Raw genomic sequence first — 20,978 nt, 5'->3', positions numbered from 1 at the left:
GGAGAAAAAAGAAAACCAGAAACAGCTTAAGCTTGGCTTCTGACACACTTTTCCCCCTGGCTAGGACAGGGTCCACTGTGAATTAAAGAGACCTCACATCTTACACTGGTGGGGAGCTGCAGGCTGACAAGTGCCAACTGCTAGGCAGGATAGGAAAAGCACAGAGCCTAGAGGCCTCACAGCAAAGTCAGACAAACTGTTCCCCAGAGAAAATTGATACTGATTACACTTCCTTCTGAGACCTGAGTCTGTCTGGTCTGGGAAAATCTGATTGGGGTAATCAAGGAAACCAGACACCAAGACAACAAAAGATTTTGAGTCACCTTAGGAAAAACAAAGATATGGCCCACTCAAATGAACACTTACCCTTCAAATGGGATATGGGAATTGAAACAACTAATTCAAACAAACATGCTAAATCATTTCAAAAATCAGATCAACAACTTGAGGGAGGATATGGCAAACAAGGTGAAAGATATGAAGACATTGGGAGAACATAAGGAAGAACCTGAAAGTGTGAAAAAACAATTGGAAGAACTTATGAGAATCAAAGTCACAATACAAGAAATGAAAAACACAATGGAGATATAAAACAGCAGACTTGAAGAAGCAGAAGAAAAGATTCATGAACTGGATGACAGGACACCTGAAATCCCATACATAAAAAAACAGATAAGGAAAAGAATTGAAAAATATGAGCAGCACCTTACGAAACTGAATGACAACATGAAGCAGATGAATGTAGGTGTCACCGGTGTCCCAGAAGGAGAAGAGAAGGGAAAGGGGGCAGAAATAATGGAGAATATAATCACTGAAAATTTCCCATCTCTTATAAAAGATATAAATTACAAATCCAAGAAGAGCAGTTTACCTCAAAGAGAACAGAACCAAACAGACCTATGCCAAGACACTTAATAATCAGATTATCAAATGTCAATGACACAGAGAATTCTGAAAGCAGCAAGTGAAAAGTGATCCATCACATACAAGGGGAACTCGGTAAGTCTAAGCACAGATATCTCAGTTGAAACCGAGGAGGCAAGACAGCAGTGGTATGATATATTTAAGATACTGAAAGAGAACAACTAACGAACAAGAATGCTATATCCACCAAAACTGCCCTTCAAAAATGAGAAAGATTAAAATATTTTCAGAAAAACAGACACAGAGTTGTGAATAAGAGACCAGTGCTAGAAGACATACTAAAGGGAGTGTTATAGGACTGGTAGGAAAAGACAGGAGACAGAGATTTGAGAAGAGGGTAGAAATGAAGACTATCAGGAAATGTAAAAGGAGAGAAAAAATTAGATATAAACATACAAAATCCAAAAGACAAAATGTGGAAGAAAATAATGCTCTTAGAGCAATAACACTAAATGTTAATGCATTAATCTCCCCCCAAAAAGACTCAGACTGGAGAATGGATTAGAAAATAGGGCCATCTATATGCTGTCTACAAGAAACTCATTTTAGACGCATGGACAAAAATAGGCAGAAAGTAGAAGTTTGGAAAAAGATATTTCACACAAACAACAACCAGAAAACTCCAGGAGTAGCTATATGAATATCAGACAAATTAAACTTCAAAAGTAAAACAAGAGACAAAGAAGGACACTATATCTTAATAAAAGGGTCAAATCATCAAGAAAAATAACAGTCAAAAATTTTATGCACCAAGCCAGAGTGTCCCAAAATACATGAGGTAAACACTGAGAACACTGAAAGCAGAAGTACAAAGCTCTACATTCATAGTTGGAGGTTTTAATACACTGCTCTCGCCAATACAAAGAACATCTAGACAGAAGATCAGTAAGAAAAGAGAGAAGTTGAACTGTGCAATCAACACAGTTGATACACCCCACAACAGCAGGATGCATATTTTTCTCAAGTGCTCACGAACATCTTCTAGGATAGACCACATGTTGGGTCACAAAGCAAGTATCAACAAATTTTAAAATACTGATATTACACAAAACACTTTTGCAGATCATAATGGAATGAACTTGGAAATAAATAACAGGAAGATGTTCAGAAAATTCACAAATATATGGAAGCTAAACAACACACTCTTAGAAAACCAGTGAGTAAAGGAAGAAATTATAAGAGAAATTAGTAAATACCTCGAGGCAAATGACGATGAAAACACAATGTACCAAAACTTATGGGATGCAGCAAAGGCAGTGCTGAGAGGGAAAATTATTGCCCTAAACTTCTATACTAAAGGATAAGAGAGAGCAAAAACTGTAATACACCACATCCATAAATCAAAGCAGAAGAATCACATGATCATATCAATTGATGCAAAAAAAGCATATGACAAAATTCAACATCCTTTCTCGATGAAAACACTTCAAAGGATAGGAATAGAATGGAATTTTCTAAATATGATAAAGGCAATATAAGAAGAAAAACCCAAAGTTAACATCATACTCAATGGGGAAAGACTAAAATCTTTCCCTCTAAGATCAGGAACATGACAGGGATGGCCATGTCACCACTGATATTTAGTATTGTGCTGGAAGTTCTAGCAAGAGCAATTAGGCAAGAAAAAGAAATGAAAGGCATCCAATTGGAGAGGAAGAAGTAAAACTTTCACTGTCTGCAGATGACATGATTCTAACATAGAAAACCCAGAAAGATCTAGAGCAAAGCTACTAGAACTAATCAATGAACACAGCAAAGTGGCAGGCTACAAGATCAACATGCAAAAATCTGCAGTGTTTCTATACGCATACAATGTGCAATAAGAGGAGGAAATCAAGAAAAACATCCCAGTTACAATAGCAACCAAACGAATCAGTATTTGAATAAACTTAACCAAAGCCACAAAGACCTCTACAGAGAAAACTACAAAAAACTGCTAAAAGACACTGAACAAGACCCACCTAAGAAAATGGAAGAACATACAATGTTCATTGATTGGAAGCCTAAATGTAGTTATAATGTTAATCTACCTAAACTGATTTAGAGATTCAATGAAATAGCAATTAAAATCCTAACAACTTACTTTGCAGAAATAGAAAAATGAATAATCAAATTTATTTGGAAGGACAAGGTGCCCTGAATAGCCAAAAATATTTTGAGAAAGAGGAAGGAAGTGGGAGGTCTCACACTAACTGACTTTGAAACATATTACAAAGCTACAGTGGGCGTTCTAGTTTTCTAATGCTGTCAGATTGGGAAACACAAGAAATGGACCGGCTTTTACAAAAGGGGGTTTATTTGGTTAAACAGTTGCAATCTTAAGGCCACAAAATGTCCAAAGTAATGCATAGACAATTGAGTAACACCACTGGAAGATGGCCAATGGCATCCAGAAAACCTCTCTCAGCAGGGAAGGCATGTGGCTTGCATCTGCTTGATCCCAGGTTGTGTTTCAAAATGGCCTTCAGCATCAGCTTCCAACAGTCATCCTCAAAATGTCTGTCTCAGCTACAGCTAGCAATGAGCTCCTTTCATTTGAGCTTAGACAGTGCTCCAGTAAACTAAATGGGGCCTGTGCTGAATGGGTGGGGCCATGCCTCCATGAAAATTATCCAATCAGAGTTATCATCTACAGTTGGATGGGTCACATCTCCATGGACACTGAACCAATAGTTTCCAACCCAGTCCACACTAAAACGTCTGCCCCCACAAGAATGCATTAAAGAATATGGCTTTTTCTGGGAGACATAAACATACAAACCGGCACATTCCAACCCCTAACACCAGAAAAACATATTCTTTCCAAATACAAAATACATGCATCCCATCACAATATCACAAAAACTTAAATCATTTTAGTAACGATAGGTAAGTACAAGATGCCATCAAAATCAGTTACAAGCATGGTCTGTCCAAAAGCAAATTACCCTCTGGCTCTGTACCTGTGAAACTTGGAACAAGTTATCTGCTTCCAATATACAAAGGAGGGACAGTCATAGGGTAAACATTCCCATCCCCATAAAGAGAAACTGAAAGAAAAACAGGGTTTGAAGGGACCAAAACAATTTCTAAAACCCACACGTCAAACTCCATTAGAATTCAAAGTCTGAGAGTCATTAGCAGAATTACATTGTATCCTTGGGGCTTGAGAGAGTGGGAGACCAAGCCTTTCCAAAGGCTTTTGTGGCAGCCCTTTTCTCTCCAAATGTTGGGGTGAGTGCTCCATCATATCCACACACTGGGGAGACCACCTTCTCAGCCCCACCCTCCTCAAACATTGGGGCATCACCCAGATTCTCTTCCATCTCTGGGTCACACGCTCAACCCTTTCAGGATAGTGGGGTGGCAGCCAGGGACACCCCAATAACCTAGGAATGTGCTCCACCTTTCCTGAGGCCTGGGGTAGCAGTCTTCCTGAACTTTGAGGTGGAAGACCCACCCTCGACCTCCGGGGAAAACTCACCCTTTCCATGTGTGTGGGCCACTCTGCTCTCTTGACTGCAGACCTCAACCTCCATGGCTCTGTCCTTGCAGAAATTTTTCCTTCGATTTCTTCTTGGTCTGTCTCCTCCAGTCCATACCAGCAGCATCTCCATCTGTAAAGATCTCACAAAAATTCTGTTGGCTTCGCGTGAAGCACACAGGAGCTAAAGCCATCAGACAATGGGGTTTTCCACAAATCTTTTCCACTTAACTCCTCCAATCTTGGCTTGTACTGAAACGGCAGCTGTGTTCCATGTTTGGTTAAATCCTCATGTGGAGCTATAGCTTCTGTGGTTCCATTCCCCCTGGAAACCCAGAATTTTCCAAACCATCAGATTTTGGTTTCTTTGATCCCAAGAATTCAGTTCTAAGTTTATCTCTCTCCACTCACACTTTACTGTAAGCTGCAAGGAGCAACCAGGGTACATCCTCCACACATAGTCTGGAGATCTCCTCAGCTAAGTATTACAGGTTGTCGCTGTGCCAGTTTGAATGTATTATGTACCCCAGAAAAAGCCATATTCTTTGATGCAATCTTGTGGGGCAGACAGAAGTGGTGATTAAGTTGGAACGTTTGAATTAGGTTGTTTGCATGGAGATGCGCCCACCCAACTGTAGATGATAACTGATGGGATATTTCCATGGAGGGTGGCCCAACCCATTCAGGGTAGGCCTTGATCAGTGGAGCCATATAAACATGCTGACTTAAAGAGATGAAACTGAATGCAGCTGGGAGTGATGTTTTGAAGAGGAGCAAGCTTGCTAGAGAGGAACATCCTGGGAGAAAGCCGTTTTGAGGCTGGAGCTTTGGAGCAGACGCCAGCTGCCTTCCTAGCTAGCAGAGGTTTTCCGGACACCATTGGCCATCCTCCAGTGAAGGTACCCGATTGCTGAGGTATTACCTTGGATGCTTTGTGGCCTTAAGACTGTAATTGTGTAGTGAAATAAAACCCCGTTTTATAAAAGCCTGTCCATCTCTGGTGTTTTGCATTCTGCAGCATTAGCAAACTAGGACAGATTTTGGTACCGAGGAAAGTGGGGTGCTTTTGCTGCTGAGTTTGCAAATACCAAACATGTTGGAAGGGCTTTTCAAATGGATAAGGGGAAGATTCTGGAAGAATTATGAGGAGCTTGATAGAAAAGGCCAAAACTGCTTTAAAGAGACTGTTTATGGACATATGGACTCTAAAGATACTTCTGACGAGGCCTTGAACAGAAATGATGAACGTGTTGTTGTAAAGTGGAAGAAAGGCGATCCTTGTTTTAAAGTGGCAGAGAATTTGGCAAAATTGAGTCCTGGTGTCAGATGGAAGGAGGAATTTGAAAGCAACAACCGGGAATACTTAGCTGAGGAGATCTCCAGACTACGTGTAGAGGATGTACCCTGGCTTCTCCTTGCAGCTTATAGTAAAATGCGAGCGGAAAGAGATAAAGTTAGAACTGAACTCTTGGGTTCAAAGAAACCAGAAGCTGATGGCTTGGAAAATTACAGGCTTCCAGGGGGTGGAATCCCAGAAGCTACAGCTCAACGTGAGGATGTTACCAAACATGGAACCCAGAAGCCATTTCAGGACAAGCCAAGATTGGAGATGGGATTATCCAGAAAGGATTTGTGGAAAGTCCTATTATCTGATGGCTTTGACCCCTGCATGCTTCATGCGAAGCCAACAGAATTTTTGCAAGATCTTTACAGACAGAGCCGTTGCCAGTCTGGACTGGAGGAGACAGACAAGGAAAAAATTAAAGGAAAAATTTCTTCAAAGACAGAGCCATGGAGGTTGAGGTCTGGAGTCAAGAAGTCTCAGGCTGGGAGAGCAGAGCAGCCCACATACATGGAAAGGGTGAGTTTGCCCTGGAGGTCAAGGGCGGGCTTTCCGCCTCGATGCTCTGGAAGAGTTTTGCCATCTGAGGTCCCAAAGAGGGGGAGCACATTCCCAGGGAATTGGGTTAGAGCCTGGCTGCCACCACACACTGTTTCTGAAGGGGTTGAGCGTGTGACCCGGGATGGAAGGGAATCCAGGAGCTTGCCCCGAATGTTTGAGGAGGGTGGGGGCCGAGAAGGTGGTCTCCCCAATGTGTGGAAATGTTGGAGCACTCACCCAAGCATTTGGAGAGGAACGGCTGCCAAAAAGGCCCTTGGGAAGAGTTAGGCTCCTGTCTCTCTCAAGCCCCAAGGATGCAACATTGTTCTGTAAATGACTCTCAGACTTTTGAATCTAATGGAGTTTGTCCTGCGGGTTTTAGGGAACTGTTTTTGCTCCTGTTAACCCTGTTTTCCTTACTCTTTCTCCTTATGGCAATGGGAATGTTTATCCTATGAATGTCTCTCCTTTGTATATTGGGAGCACATAACTTGTTCTATGTCCATAGATCCAAAGCTAAAGGAAAAGTATGCCTTAGGACTGACCATGCCTATATTTGATTTGATGGGATCTTGTACTTAACTATTGTTACTGAAATGATTTACGTTTCTGTGGTATTGTGGGATGAATGTATTTGTATTTGGAAAAGAATATGTTTTTCTGGGGTCCAGGGGGATGGAATGTGCCAGTTTGAATGTATTATGTACCCCAGAAAAAAGCCATATTCTTTGATGCAATCTTGTGTGGCAGACATAATAGTGGGGATTATTTGGAACGTTTGGATTAGGTGTTTTGCATAGAGATGCGCCCCACCCAACTGTAGATGATAACTGATGGGATATTTCCATGGAGGGTGGCCCTACCCATTCAGGGTAGGCCTTGATCAGTGGAAACCATATAAACGTGCTGACTTAAAGAGATGAAACTGAATGGCAGCTGGGAGTGATGTTTTGAAGAGGAGCAGCTTGCTAGAGAGGAACAATCCTGGGAGAAAGCTGTTTGAGGCTGGAGCTTTGGAGCAGACCGCCAGCTGCCTTCCTAGCTAGCAGAGGTTTTCCGGACGCCATTGGCCATCCTCCGGTGAAGGTACCCGATGGTTGAGGTATTACCTTGGATGCTTGTGGCCTTAAGACTGTAACTGTGCAGTGAAATTAAACCCCATTTTATTAAAAGCCCATCCATCTCTGGTGTTTTGCATTCTGCAGGCATTAGCAAACTAGGACAGTTGCTTTCACATATTCTGCCCTCCCCGAAACGAGGACACAGTTTTACCAAATTCTCTGCCACTTTAAAACAAAGATTGCCTTTCCTCCAGTTGGTAACAACATATCTGTCATTTCTGTTCAAGGCTTCAACAGAAGTAAAGAGAATACATATTTCCACAAAACAGTCCTTCAAAGCAAGCTAAGGCCTTTACTCTAAAGTTCCTCACAGTTTTTCGAGAAAATTCCCCTTATCCATTTAAAAAGTCATTCCAACATGTTTGTTTGCAAACTCAGCAGCACCAGCAATCCACTCTCGGTACCAAAATCTGTTACGGTTTGCTAATGCTGCCAGAAAGCAAAACATCAGAATGGATTGGCTTTTACAAAAGGGGGTTTATTTGGTTACACAGTACCAAAACCACTGACCTATATTTGATATAAAAGGCAGGAAAGGCAGGGATGCAGCAGAGTGACAGGCCTCAGTGTTGGTGAAGGGGTGGAGATGAGGTTGATGGCCTGAAACAGACCTGGGCCCATGGCTGCCTGACCTGGATTGTACTACCCACTCCTGCTTATTCCCCTCACCCTGTACATCCCACACCTACCCTCAGGTTTGGTCAAGGAAATCTCACCTACCCCATGCAGTAAGCCAGGTACAGAGGACCAGAAGTGGCAGTGACATCACTGATCTTCAAGGAAAAAGCTGAGCAGCATCTACAAAATGACAAGTTGTTAGGTCTCCAGGACCCCTGGGAAGAAAGGGGGTCTCACCCCACCCCTCATAGAAATCACCCTATTTTCATTACCTTTGAAACAGAAGAGGGAAATTGTACTTCTCACTCTGAGCCACACTTACTTTGATATTGAAACATGAAGATATATGACATTTGTCGACTTAAATGTCACGGAGCAGTTCATGTTGCCTACACATTCTATACTGCTAATGGAAAATGGTACTCTTCACAGGTTCTCTTCCTCCCTAAATGTCCTTATATTCACCTAATGCGTTTATAGGGGGATTTGAAGGGAGCCATTCACTGGGCAAAGCAAAAGAGAAAACAAAAACAATTCTGAGGAGAGGAGCTAATATGGCGGCATAGAGAGTGGAAGACTGTTAGTCCCCCCTGGAACAATTCATAAACAACCAAAAAAACTAGTAATTACCTGGAATAACTGCAGGGAGACAAACTGTGACTGTCACATCATCACACCACCAACATGAATTGTGAGGAATGCCAAGATCACAGGATAAAAATCTGTACGTAAAAACTGTGGACTCGTGCCGAGAGCCGAGAGCCGAGAGCCCCTCCCTCACAGAAGCCTCACAGTGCTAGACAGCAGCACTCTCTGAACAAGCGAGTGCACCTCAGCCCAGCTCCAACCTGGGGTTTTAATGTTAACCGCTCAGTACAGATAGGCAAATCCCCAACAAGCAGACAGAGGCTCTTGGTGACATAATCATATTGTGCAAATATTAAAAAACTTGTGCAATAAACTATAGTTTATGGATACGTACATACAAGTGGCAAAGGTAAGGCAACTATACATATCTACAAAAAACTCTGAAGTAAATATCATAAAATAATTGTTGATAATTTTTGGTGGTGAGTACAGGATTTTTTATGTTAATATTTGAAGTTTGTCATTTTGGAAATATTTCAAATTCTATAAAATGAAAATAAGCTTGTTCTGCCATCTCTAGTTTTCTCTTTTCTGTGGTCACTTGTGATGTGGGCTGTTAGTAAAGTATCTCAGATTTATAATTTTTTACACACAATTTGGAATCCAATGTACTTTCCTTGTGATGTGATTAATTACCAACCCTTCCTCTTTGAGTCTCCTACCATAAATACTGTCATTATAACAGTGTGTTTCTACAATACACAGAGGGACCTGCCATCACCAAACCAGAAGGAATAAGCCTCAGGGTTTTTCCTATCAGTATCTCCCTCCTAGATATCAGCCCTGCAATTAGCAATACAAAACTGCCACCTACTTTAGGAAGCTATGGACAGTTTTCACTCTCACATGTTTTATTTAGTCTTCATTGTTTCCATATATTTTTCAATACAAGGCAAATATAAGGGACTATCAAGAATACAAAAATCAAGCATAACCAATATGGAGAAGATATTTCAATTCAAACCATTTAACCATACCCTCATTTAGACACACCAACAACAATAAAAATACCCATAAATTATGGCACTGTTTAAAACCTATTAAGTAGGGTGCTTATAATAAAATTCCTTAAGAGGAATTTATTAATTATCTTATTAGGGAAAAGAGGGTATGAATCCATTTCTACAATATCCACCTGTCCTGTTTCTGTCCGTCAAGCAATACACAGGATTAATTAAGTTTAAATTCACTTACCATAGCACTTTAAAATTTGACAAGATAGTCTTACCAACACATTTGTTCCTTCTCTTTGAAAGGTGGAAAAAGCAGTCATGAGTCTTAACATGTATCTAACCTTTTTCTCTGCATTGAAAATATATTTTTCTTGGAATTATAGCCAATCTTGCTTTAATTAAACACAAAGAGAAACTCAAAAACATATAAACAAATATGGTAGTAGAATAGATAATCAAATTGTGTTAATTCTTAAAATGTAAACCCAGAGAGCAATGAGAATGACTATTACATACAGTAACATGAACCAAATCTCACAAACATAATGCTGAGTGAAAAGAAGCCAGGCAGAGAAAACTACATTCTGTCTGTGTCATTCTATAGATGTGAAAACTAGCCACAATTAATCTATACTCTTAGAAGCCAGGGTAGTGGATGCCGTGGCAGGTACTGAAGCAAAAGCTATATGAAAGGACATTTTTGAACGTGAATCTTTGGTTTCTATATCTATATTATATTCTATAATATATCTATATTTATGGGCACATAATATGAAAAATCACTGGGCTAGAAGACTGTGCATGTATTTCACTTAAATGATATCATTAAAAATGCTATTAGAAAATTTCCTTACACAAGAAAGAATCAGAATAAAATCAAAATAAAAGTATATAAGAACATCTAAATCACAGGGTATGTGAATATATCTCAATAAAACCCAATTTAAAAAAAAGCTTAAAGAAGTAACAGACTTCATATTCCTCTTTTAGTGTGATATTCACCATGTCACATGTCTCTGGAGTCAAACAAACCAGCCTTCATATCCCGTCTCTACAATTTACAAATTATAACACTTTCAATAATTTCATTAAAGACTCTGAGTCTGTTTCCTCAGTTGTAACACGGACATAATAATGGAACTCAAACACAATGATTAGACCAATGCCTAGCAAAAGGCAAATGCTTAGTAAATGGTAACCATTATTAATTAATATGATTAAAAACTTAACAATTTCCTTAACTACACAATAAAGTCTAAAACTCCAGATCCCTGTCCTCCCTAGCTCAATTAGTAAAAGACGCACTTTGTTCATGCAAAAAAAAAAAAAAAAAACCTCATTATCACTTTTATTATGTGCTCATTGCTGAAAATGTTATAAATATCAACATGTATGTATAAAATAAAAAGTGAAAGTTCTCCACCCCCCAAATCTCATATTTTAAAAAATTTATGTTAGTTTTTTTCTATAGAATAAATAGGATATTTTAACAATAACAAAAAAATGCCACTAGAGAGTTAAGGGACTTTACCTCACGTGAGTAGGTAGGTCCTCGGGCCCCCAACTCTCGCTCCAGGGACGGTGAGCACCACAGCGCAGGGGGCTGAGCTTGCACCGCTAAACCGCCGCGGCCCCTCAGGGTCCCGAGTGGTCCCAGCAAGTCGGCGGAACAGGGCACGTCAGGGGCCGGCAGGAGGACGATTAGCCGCGGGGGGATGAGCGCGCAGCGGCCAGGGCCACGCGCCTCGGCTCCGGAGGTTGGTCGCTGGCTGCGGCCGTTGGTCACGTGGCCGGCGGCGCCTCCTGGGGGCCTGGCATGAATGTTAATTAGTCTTAGACTACTAAATTACATGATGTTATGTATTAATTTTAAGAAGTATTGAATAATAAATTGCAATATATGTCTGCTAAAGGGAAAAGCAAAATAAAGGAGGCAGGAAATGGCAAAAATGAACAAAGTAAATAAAAACTACAAAAGAAGATTATAGATGTTAAGTCCTAATAAAAATACTAATTGATGAAAATAATCTACTTGAGAAAGAAATATCCAGACAGGACAAATGAGATGGAGAAATGATAAGACTTTTAGAAAGAAGTTCTAATGCAAAGCCAGCCCCAAAAAGATTACAAGTGTCAGGAAAATGAATAATAAACCAAATAAATGTAAACCATTAAGAAAGTGTTATACTGATGCTAACATCTGGGAAAATATAATTTAAGGAAAATTCATTAGTGGTCTATTGAATATATCAGCTAGAATTAAATTACTGCCTATTAAAGGGTTATAAAAATCCATGAAACCTTATGTACTTACATTAGTCTCAAATGTATAAATTTAAATGAAACAATTACATGAATGCTTTGCAATATCCCAAAATAAAAACAGGATAGTTTTATATTATACTGGCATAAACTAGTAGATCACACAATTAGAAAAACTGAATTCATCATGAACATGACATATATCTATGTTAGAGTTATAATAATTATTAACACTAAAGGAATTCTTACATGTAGCAGGAACACGTTACTTGTTTCAATATATAATCTCATTTATTATTATAATAATGCTGTGAAAAGGATACCGTTATTGTTGTCATTCTCCTTGGAAATATAAACTCAAAGGATTAGCTTAAGGTCCCATTTTGTTAGATGGTTTAACATTAAAAGTTTTATTAATATAATTAACAAATTTAAGTTAAGAAGCAAGAGAGATTTCTTGATATGACAGCAAAAAACATGAGCAGTAAAGGAAAAATAGATGAAATGAACTTCATCAAAATAAAAACTTCAGTGCATCAAGCACATTACCAAGGAGGTCAAAAATAACGTAAAGAATGGGAGAAAATAATTAACTATATATCTGGTAAGAGTTTGATATTCATAATATATAAAGAACTGCTACAGCTCAACAACAATTTAAAAATGGTCAAAGAACTAGAATAGACATTTCTCCAAAGAAGACATAAAAATGATCAACAAGCACATGAAAATATGTTTGATATCATTGATCATCAGGAGAAACAAATCAAATCCAAGATAAGGTACCAGTTCACACAGACCAAGGTGGCTATTATTAAAAAGGCAGAAAGTAAATGTTGGTGAGGATGCAGAGAAATTGGCACCCCTATAGATCATTGCGGGGATTATAAAATGGTGCAGCCACTGTGAAAATCAATTTGCTGGCTCGTCAGAAAGTTGAACATACAATTGCCATATGACTCAGCAGTCCCACTTCTTGAGATAGACTTAAAGAGTTGAAAGCAGGGGATTAAACAGACATCTGTATACCAATGTTCATAGCAACATTATTTATAATTGCCAGAAGGTAGAAGCAATCCTTGTGTCCATCTAAAGATGAATGGAACACAAAATCTTATTCACCCATAAAAAGGAATGAATATTATTCAGCCATGAGAAAGGAATGGAATTCTGATGCATGCTGCATGAATGAACCTTGAGGGCATCATGTTGAGTGAAATAAGTCGAACACAAAAAGACAGATATTATATGATCTGACTTACAAGGCATATCTAGAAGAAGCGAATGTATAGAGACAGAGAGTCAATTTCAACTTACAGGGGCTATGGATGAGAAGAGGAAGTTAATGCTTAACAGGTGCAGAGTTTCTATTTGAGGTGATGAAATTTTGGGGTAATAGCTTTGGTAATGTTAGCACAATATTCTGAGTGCAATTAATACCATTGAATTGTTCAGCTGGAAGTGTACAATGGGTTATTTTGAATTGTATATATGTTACTACAATAAAAAGTCTAAAAATTAATAAAATAAGTAATTGTTCATTTTATCAAGAAAAAAAAAAATACCAAACAGCCAACCTAATAAAGCTCTCAATGACCAAACCTGAAACAACTTGAGGAACAACACAAACAGCAATAGCACTGAATTATAACCCAAAGAGTAAAATAAATATGTATGAACCAATAATGATATAAATAAATGATTGAATACATAAATAAATGGGGAAGAGGGAAAATTCTTTCTTATTGTAAATATTCTCTCCCTTCAGTAGGTGGGGCTGAAGGTAGTCTGGGTTTAGCAACGTGCTTCCAAGAATGGAATGTGGAAAAGTGAAAAAACAGTTATTGTAAGAGAAGCATGGCAGACACCACCTTAACCAGCCATTAACCTTAATATCCCCATGGATATTGTTGTGTGGGTTCAGTGGAATCACCTCTGTAATTTGCATGGGAAAACTCAAGTATGAACATGCTGTAACCAGTCAGAAGTTGCATTGGCATTTTCCACTGATACTTATTATGAGTAAAATTGCATTAACTTTTACACTGATAGATAATATACTAATCCTAAACGAACAGAAAGAGAGCTCACAACTCTCAGTGTGAGGGATGGAAGAAGTAGTAACAGCCCTCACCCATAGCATGCTCCAAGGAAACCTCTAAAATCCACACTAAACAGCACAAGCTGTGGCCAAGGAGAAAGACAGTTTCGGGACAAGATTGTGATGACAAAGGGGACAATGTCTTCTTAATACAGAGGGAATGGTGTGTCATAAGGTAGGAAGATTTCCCACTGTAACATTTTTATCAATAATTTTGATACAATGTATCATCCACAAATACCTTCAGGAATCTGAGGAAAGCTATGGTTCTTACAGTATCATAAATATATATGCACAGATTTTTTTTTTGTATCTAACTTCATACTCTCTGAAATCAACTCATGGGTCTTCCTCCTCTCACTCCCCAGAATAAGAATCTTGTTATTAGAAGCATTAATGAAGTATCATCTCCTCATCTGTACATAGCTCTTATAAAAGGGGGTCGTTTCCATACCCCAAATTACATGTACACAAAGTATGACATTTTAAAATTTCACAAATAAAATTAATTTCAGCTCTAATCTCCAAACCTGCTATGTTGATGATCATTTTTTCTTGTTGTTCTCAGACCTTTCCCAGGACATCCAGGAAACTCACTACTCATCTCACGGTACTGTTTATGACTGAGCCATCTATGGCTCAGACTCAAGTTCCTTTGGACAACCTGTTCCACTGCTTTTATGACATACACATCTAGTCCATAGGATTCCTTGTAGAGACTTGGTCTAAACACCCCATTAGTAGGCTGACATAGTCAGATTATATACAAAAAAGCAAAATGAACTATATACTCCCAATAGCATGTATTTGGATGATTACTGTTATCAATGGATTTAAATTCACAATCTTGCTATTTGTTTCCTCTCTCTCCCTTTTTTTTCTTTGTTCTCTATTTATTTCCTCTTTTCTTGCTTCTTTTGCAATCAATACCTTTTTTAAAGCAATTTTATTGAGATATGTTGACATCCCAAATAATCACCCAACATGTACAATCAGTGGTTCACGGTACCATCACATAGTTGTGCATTCATTAACACAATCAATTTTAGAACATTTTCATTACTCAAAAGAAAAATAATAAAAATAAGAATAAAAGTAAAAAGAACACCCAAAATATCCCATACACTTTATACACACCCATATTTACTTATTTTTTGTCTTTATTTTCCTACTCATCTGTCCATAAACTGGATAAAGGGATTGTCAGTCACATGGTTTTCAGAATTACACAGTCACACTGTAAAGGCTACATAGTTATATGATCATCTTTAAGAATCAAGGCTATTGTTTTGCAGTTCAACAGTTTCAGATATTTCCTTCTAGATATTCTGATACACTAAAAACTAAAAACACATGTCTGTGTGATGCCCAATAATAACCTCCAGAATGACTTCTCAACTCCATTTGAAATCTCTCAGCCACTGAAAAATTATTTTATTTCATTTCTCTTCCCCCTTTTGGTCCAAGAAGTCTTTCTCAATCCCATGATGCCAGGGCCAGGCTCATCCCTGGGAGTCCTGTTGTCGGGAAGATATACACCCCTGAGAGTCATGTTCCATGTAGAGGGGAGGGCAGTGAGTTTACCAGCAGAGTTGGCTTATAGAGAGAGGCCACATCTGAGCAACAAAAGAGGTTCTCTGGGGGTGACCCTCAGGCACAATTATAAGCAGGTTTAGCCTCTCCTTTGCAGTGAATTGCTTCATAAGGGCAAGCCCCAAGGTAGACGGCTTGGTCTATTAAATTGGTAGTCCCCAATGCTTGTGAGAATATAAGGAATTTCTGAGGTGGGGAAGTTTAATGTTTCCAATTTTACCCCAGTCCCTCAAGGGGACTTTGTGAATACTTTTTATTCTCTGCCCAAATTACTCGGATGTATCAGGGTTTCATGCTAACCTGTAAAAACCAACCAGATCTCACCTCCTATTCAAAGTTCCATGTAATTATGGTATTTGAGTAAACTGATGATTAAAGTTAAATTAGATAGTTGCTACAGAAAATATAAAATTTTTGCACCAAAAAAACTTCTTTTACTTTGGTCTCACACAGAAATTGACATTTTGAAATAGTCAGTGTCGTCCTTTACCCTTCAGTCTGATTTCCTCAGTCCTAATCAGATCCACTTCATCCATATCTCTAAGTGAAGTCTATCTCTTTTTTAGCTTTTTTAACAGTTTCTGTATGGGGTAATGCTGACTTTCATAGCTTCAGAGCTCTAGCTCTGAGTCTCAGGTGTCACACAGATACCTGAAGTTCCAGTGACCAACCAGGTTATACACAAACAGGTCAGCATCTCAGAATTTAGAAATACCCTTAACAATTCAGGAATAGATGTGACTGCTAAAAGAGCTTACAATCTAGAAACCTTTACAATAATCCTTCCCCTGATAACCTGTGCTCTCAGATTCAATTCTCAGAGTTTGCACATTACTCTTAGTCCATATTAGTGAGGTGTTATAATATTTGTCTTTTCATTGCTGGCTTATTGCACTCAACATAATGTCCTCAGGCTTCATTCACCTAGTTGCATGCTTCACAACTTCATTCCTTCTTTCAGCCACTCAATATTCCATTGTATGTATACATCACAGTTCACCCTTCTGTTCATCAGTCAGTATACCCTTAAGCCACCTCCATCCATTGAATATCATGAATACTGCCACCATAAACATCAGTGTGCAAATGTCCATTCATGGCCCTGCTTTCAGTACTTCCAAGTATATACCCAATAACAGGGTTGCAGGACCATATGGCAACCCCAAAGTTATCTTCCTGTGCAACCACCATACTACCCTCCAGATGGGCTGCACCATTCTATTTCCCCACCAAAAAAGAATAGGTACATCTCTGTCTCCACCTTTTCTCCAGCACTTGTATCTTTTTGTTTATTTTTTTAAACAATTTTATTCACACACCATACAATCCATCTTAAGTAAGCAATCAATGGTTCCTGGTGTAATCACATAGTTGTGCATTCACCATCATAGTCTATATGAGGACATTACAATTTTTTCTGCAAAGAAGGAAGCTAACGAGAAAAAAAAAAGAATAAAAGATAAAATAAAATAAAATAAAATAAAATAAAATAAAATAAAAAGGAGTAAAAACACCACCACCATGTATCTCATAATCCTTCCTTATATCCCCCCTTATTGACATTTAGCTTTTGCATATTGCCTTTGTTACATTTCATGGAAGTGTATTACAATGTTACTGTTAGCTGAAGACTTTAATTTGCATTGATTGTATTTTTCCATATCCATGCCATTTCAACAACTCACTGGAATCGATACCTTTTATACCTGCATTTTCTGTTCTTTTCTTTTTTGAAAATTATATCTCCTTGTTTTGTTACTTGATTGGGTGTGTTAGGGTTTATAAAATACATGTTTACTTTATTATAGTCTACCCTCCAGATATATTATGCTACACCATGTACAGTATAAAAACCTTATAAGAGTAAATTTCCATTGTTTTCCTTCCTGGTATTTTTGATATTATTCTGTTTAATTCTTTACATATTAAATGATCTACAATACATTGTTTTTGTCTTTATTGTTGATAGTTTTGCTGTAATAAATCCATTATCTTTTTGAACAGATTAAAGAAGAAGAACAAATCCTTTTTCTTCTTATTTAAAACAAGAAGTTAAAATTAGTTAAAATTTCCAGAGTTCTTAATTCTTCTATGTTCATTTATATTAATGTCTGTTATCATCTTCCTTATGCCTAAAGAAATTGCTTTAATGTTTCTTGGTAACACATGTCTGCTGGTAATGAATTCTTTGAGCATATGAGTCTAAAGAAATCTTTATTCCACCTTCACTTTTTTTTGAAAGCTATTTTTACTAGGTATAGAATTCTAGCTGGGTAAGAATTTTGGGTTTGTTTGCTCTTTCTTACAGCACATTGAAGATGTTGTTCCAGTGTCTTCTCTCTTACATGGATTTTGGGTAGAAATACATGGTCATGTTTATCTTTATTATTCTTTATGCAATGCATTTATTTTTCTCTGGATTCTCTTAAGAATAAACCAATTACCTGGAGGCAGCTTTCCCTCTGACAACAAGGCTGAAGCAGCACAATCTGACCCACAGTGTGAAAGCCTTTAATCCTCCTGGCTTGAGTGTATGTGTGTGTGTGTGTGTGTGTGCACACGTGTGATTTCAAACTTTTATTTTGAAATAATTTCAAATGTTCATGACAATTATGAAAATAATACATACCCATAAAGAGACCTCCAATATCCCCACTCCAGATACCCAGATCCATCAGCTTTTAACATTTTGCCACATTTACCAATCATTCTACCTATCCATCCATGTATCTGTCTTTCATCTATTTATCTATTTTCTAAACATTTGAAAGTAGGTTGAATACACCATGCTTCTTGAGCACTTAATACCTCTATGTTTCCTAATAAGAACAAGGATATTCACTTATGTAACCACCTTAAATAAAGTTATCAAGTTTGGGAAAATTAATATTGGTATAAAGCTTACAATTTAAATTCCAATTTTTTCATATGTCCCCATAATATCCTTTGGGGCTTTTTCTCCTCTGTGATTAGATCCAGTCCAGTGTCATGCATTGTCTTTAGTTGTTATGGTCTCATTAGTGTCTCTCTCTCTCTCTCTTTCTCTCTCTCTCTCTCATTTTTTTATTCAATTTTATTGAGATACATTCACATAGCATACAGTTATCCAAGGCATACAGTCAATTATTCACAGTACCATCATATAGTTGTGCATTCATCACCCGAATTTATTTTTTGAATGTTTTCCTTGTATCAGAAAAAGTGAAAATAAGAATAAAAAAATAAAAGTAAAAAAGAACACCCAAATCATCCCTCCCCTCCCACCCTATTTTTCATTTAGTTTTTTGTCCCCATATTTCTACTCATCCATCCCTACACTGGATAAAGGGAGTGTGGTCCACAAGGCTTTCACAATCACACTGTCACCCCTTGTAAACTGCATTGTTAAACAATCATCTTCAAGACTAAAGGCTACTGGGTTGCAGTTTGATAGTTTCAGGTACTTACTTCTAGCTATTCCAATGCATTAAAACCTAAAAAGCATTATCCATATAGTGCACAGGGATGCCCAACAGAGTGACCTTTTGACTCAATTTGGAATCTCTGCCACTGAAACTGTATTTTGTTTCCTTTTGCATCCCCTTTTTGTTCAAGAACATGTTCTCAATCCCACAGTGCTGGGTCCAGATTCATCCCCGGGAATCATATCCTGTGTTATCAGGGAGATTTAAACCCCTGGGTGTCAGGTCCCACGTAGCAGGGAGGGTAGTGAGTTCACCCACCAAGCTGAGTTGCCTTACTTTTAAAATGAGGCAAAATCCATCTGAACATTGTGACTTTGTCAAAGGGACCAACTGAAGAGCAGAGAATATAACTGCATGTGGAAAGAAAATGGAACCTTTTTTGTGTGCTAAATCTTCTACTATCTCAATATAAATGCACTACACAATTTCATATGGGGACATATGAAAAAATTGGAATTTAAATTGTAAGCTTTATACCAGTATTAAATTTCTTGAACTTGATAACTGTATTTAAGGTGGTTACATAAGTGAATATCCTTGTTATTATTAGGAAATATAGAGGTATTAAGTGCTCAAGAAGCATGGTGTACTCAACCTACTCTCAAATGTTTAGAAAACAGATAAATAGATGAAACACAGATACATGGATGGATAGGTAGAATGATTAGTAAAAGTGGCAAAATGTTAAAAGCTGATGGATCTGGGTATCTGGAGTGGGGATGTTGGAGCTTTCTGTATGGGTGTGTGTTATTTTCATAATTGTCACAGAATAGAGGTCATAGAGGTTGATGACTTGTTTGGCTTATATAAAAATTGAATTGTTCCCATCATTTCAAAGAAAAAATATGTTTTTTTTTTTTTTTTGCTTGCCTTATATCACTGGAGTCTGTGGGAAATCTGGTCCCACATTTGGACATGACAGAAACTGGCTGGAGTTGAGTAGCCTGTCATTTCAGGCAGAAGCAGGGGCTTTCCAATCCTCTAGGGACACCATCCCACCCACTCGTGATCATTGTTTGATCCATTTGACATTCAGACTCCACATTCACAGGTATGGAGTCCAGCGAAATGTGAAAAAGAAAGGCTGCTTCTACGGAGCAAAACTGTGTGGGGTCAAATGGCAGAGGTAGGGTGAAGGATGCTTGCATTTCTTTAAAAGCCCATTTTTATGATTTCATACATTTATGATCTGCTAGATTACTTCAATTAAACAAACAGAAAAGAACCACCATTAAGATATATGAAGGTAAGTTTCATTCAGTTCATTAAGGTTTTTTATTTTCATCTTTCTTCCTTAGATTTATTGTTTTTCTTTAATTCTGCTAATTTCCGCTCAGTTGTTTGGGGCTGTGGGCATCCTTGTATAAAATTATAGTGAATGGGGAGGCTGGAGAATGTGGTAGGAATGCAGAACTCTTACATCAGTGTCTCAGGGATAGAAAAATTGTTATTCTGTGTTTTGGCCTTGGTTTTACAAGGTGAAGCCCAGCCGTATCAGGGGCAGAACTGGGAAGCTATTTTTCCACTCATTCCCATCTGCCTTATGGTGAAGATAGAGCCAGTATTCTGCTATTTGGATGGCTGCCAAGCTTATTTTTTTAGTGTTTTATTTTCTAAAATTTTCTCTTGTATTGCTTGTTTTATTTAGGAATTGGAAGAGGCTTTATCAGACACTGCTAGTCAGATGCCATTTTGTACTAGAATTCTTTTAATGCTCTGAATTAGTTGAGTGTACTGGCCTTTCCAAGGATATTTTCCTAGTGCCAAAAACTTAAACTCAAGAAACCTGCTTTCCTTTTGAAATTCTAGACACACGGAAGACCAGTAAGGGGGTATTTTCATAAACCCTTTTTCCTACTTTTCTTAGATTTGCCTCATTTTTTTCTTCTAAGTCTACTTATTTTATGTGTTGTAATTTTGACTTTACAATTATGAAAATACTTAAACAC

General features: G+C 38.0%; 1 protein-coding gene across 1 annotated transcript in view; it reads right to left on the bottom strand.

The window, feature by feature from the left end:
• LOC119535491 (thyroid receptor-interacting protein 11-like) overlaps positions 1–20,978 on the bottom strand; it is an 80,672-nt gene that overhangs the window by 49,894 nt on the left and 9,800 nt on the right. The window contains exon 2 of the mRNA XM_037837812.1: positions 11,146–11,412. Within this exon, the coding sequence (XP_037693740.1) occupies positions 11,146–11,412 (267 nt within the window). The remainder of the gene's footprint in view (positions 1–11,145; positions 11,413–20,978) is intronic.

The sequence above is a fragment of the Choloepus didactylus genome, chromosome 5 (genome assembly GCF_015220235.1).
Source record: "Choloepus didactylus isolate mChoDid1 chromosome 5, mChoDid1.pri, whole genome shotgun sequence".
Lineage (NCBI taxonomy): Eukaryota > Metazoa > Chordata > Mammalia > Pilosa > Megalonychidae > Choloepus > Choloepus didactylus.
Note: the sequence above shows the minus strand (reverse complement) of the source record. Positions and strands in the feature narration are given on the sequence as shown.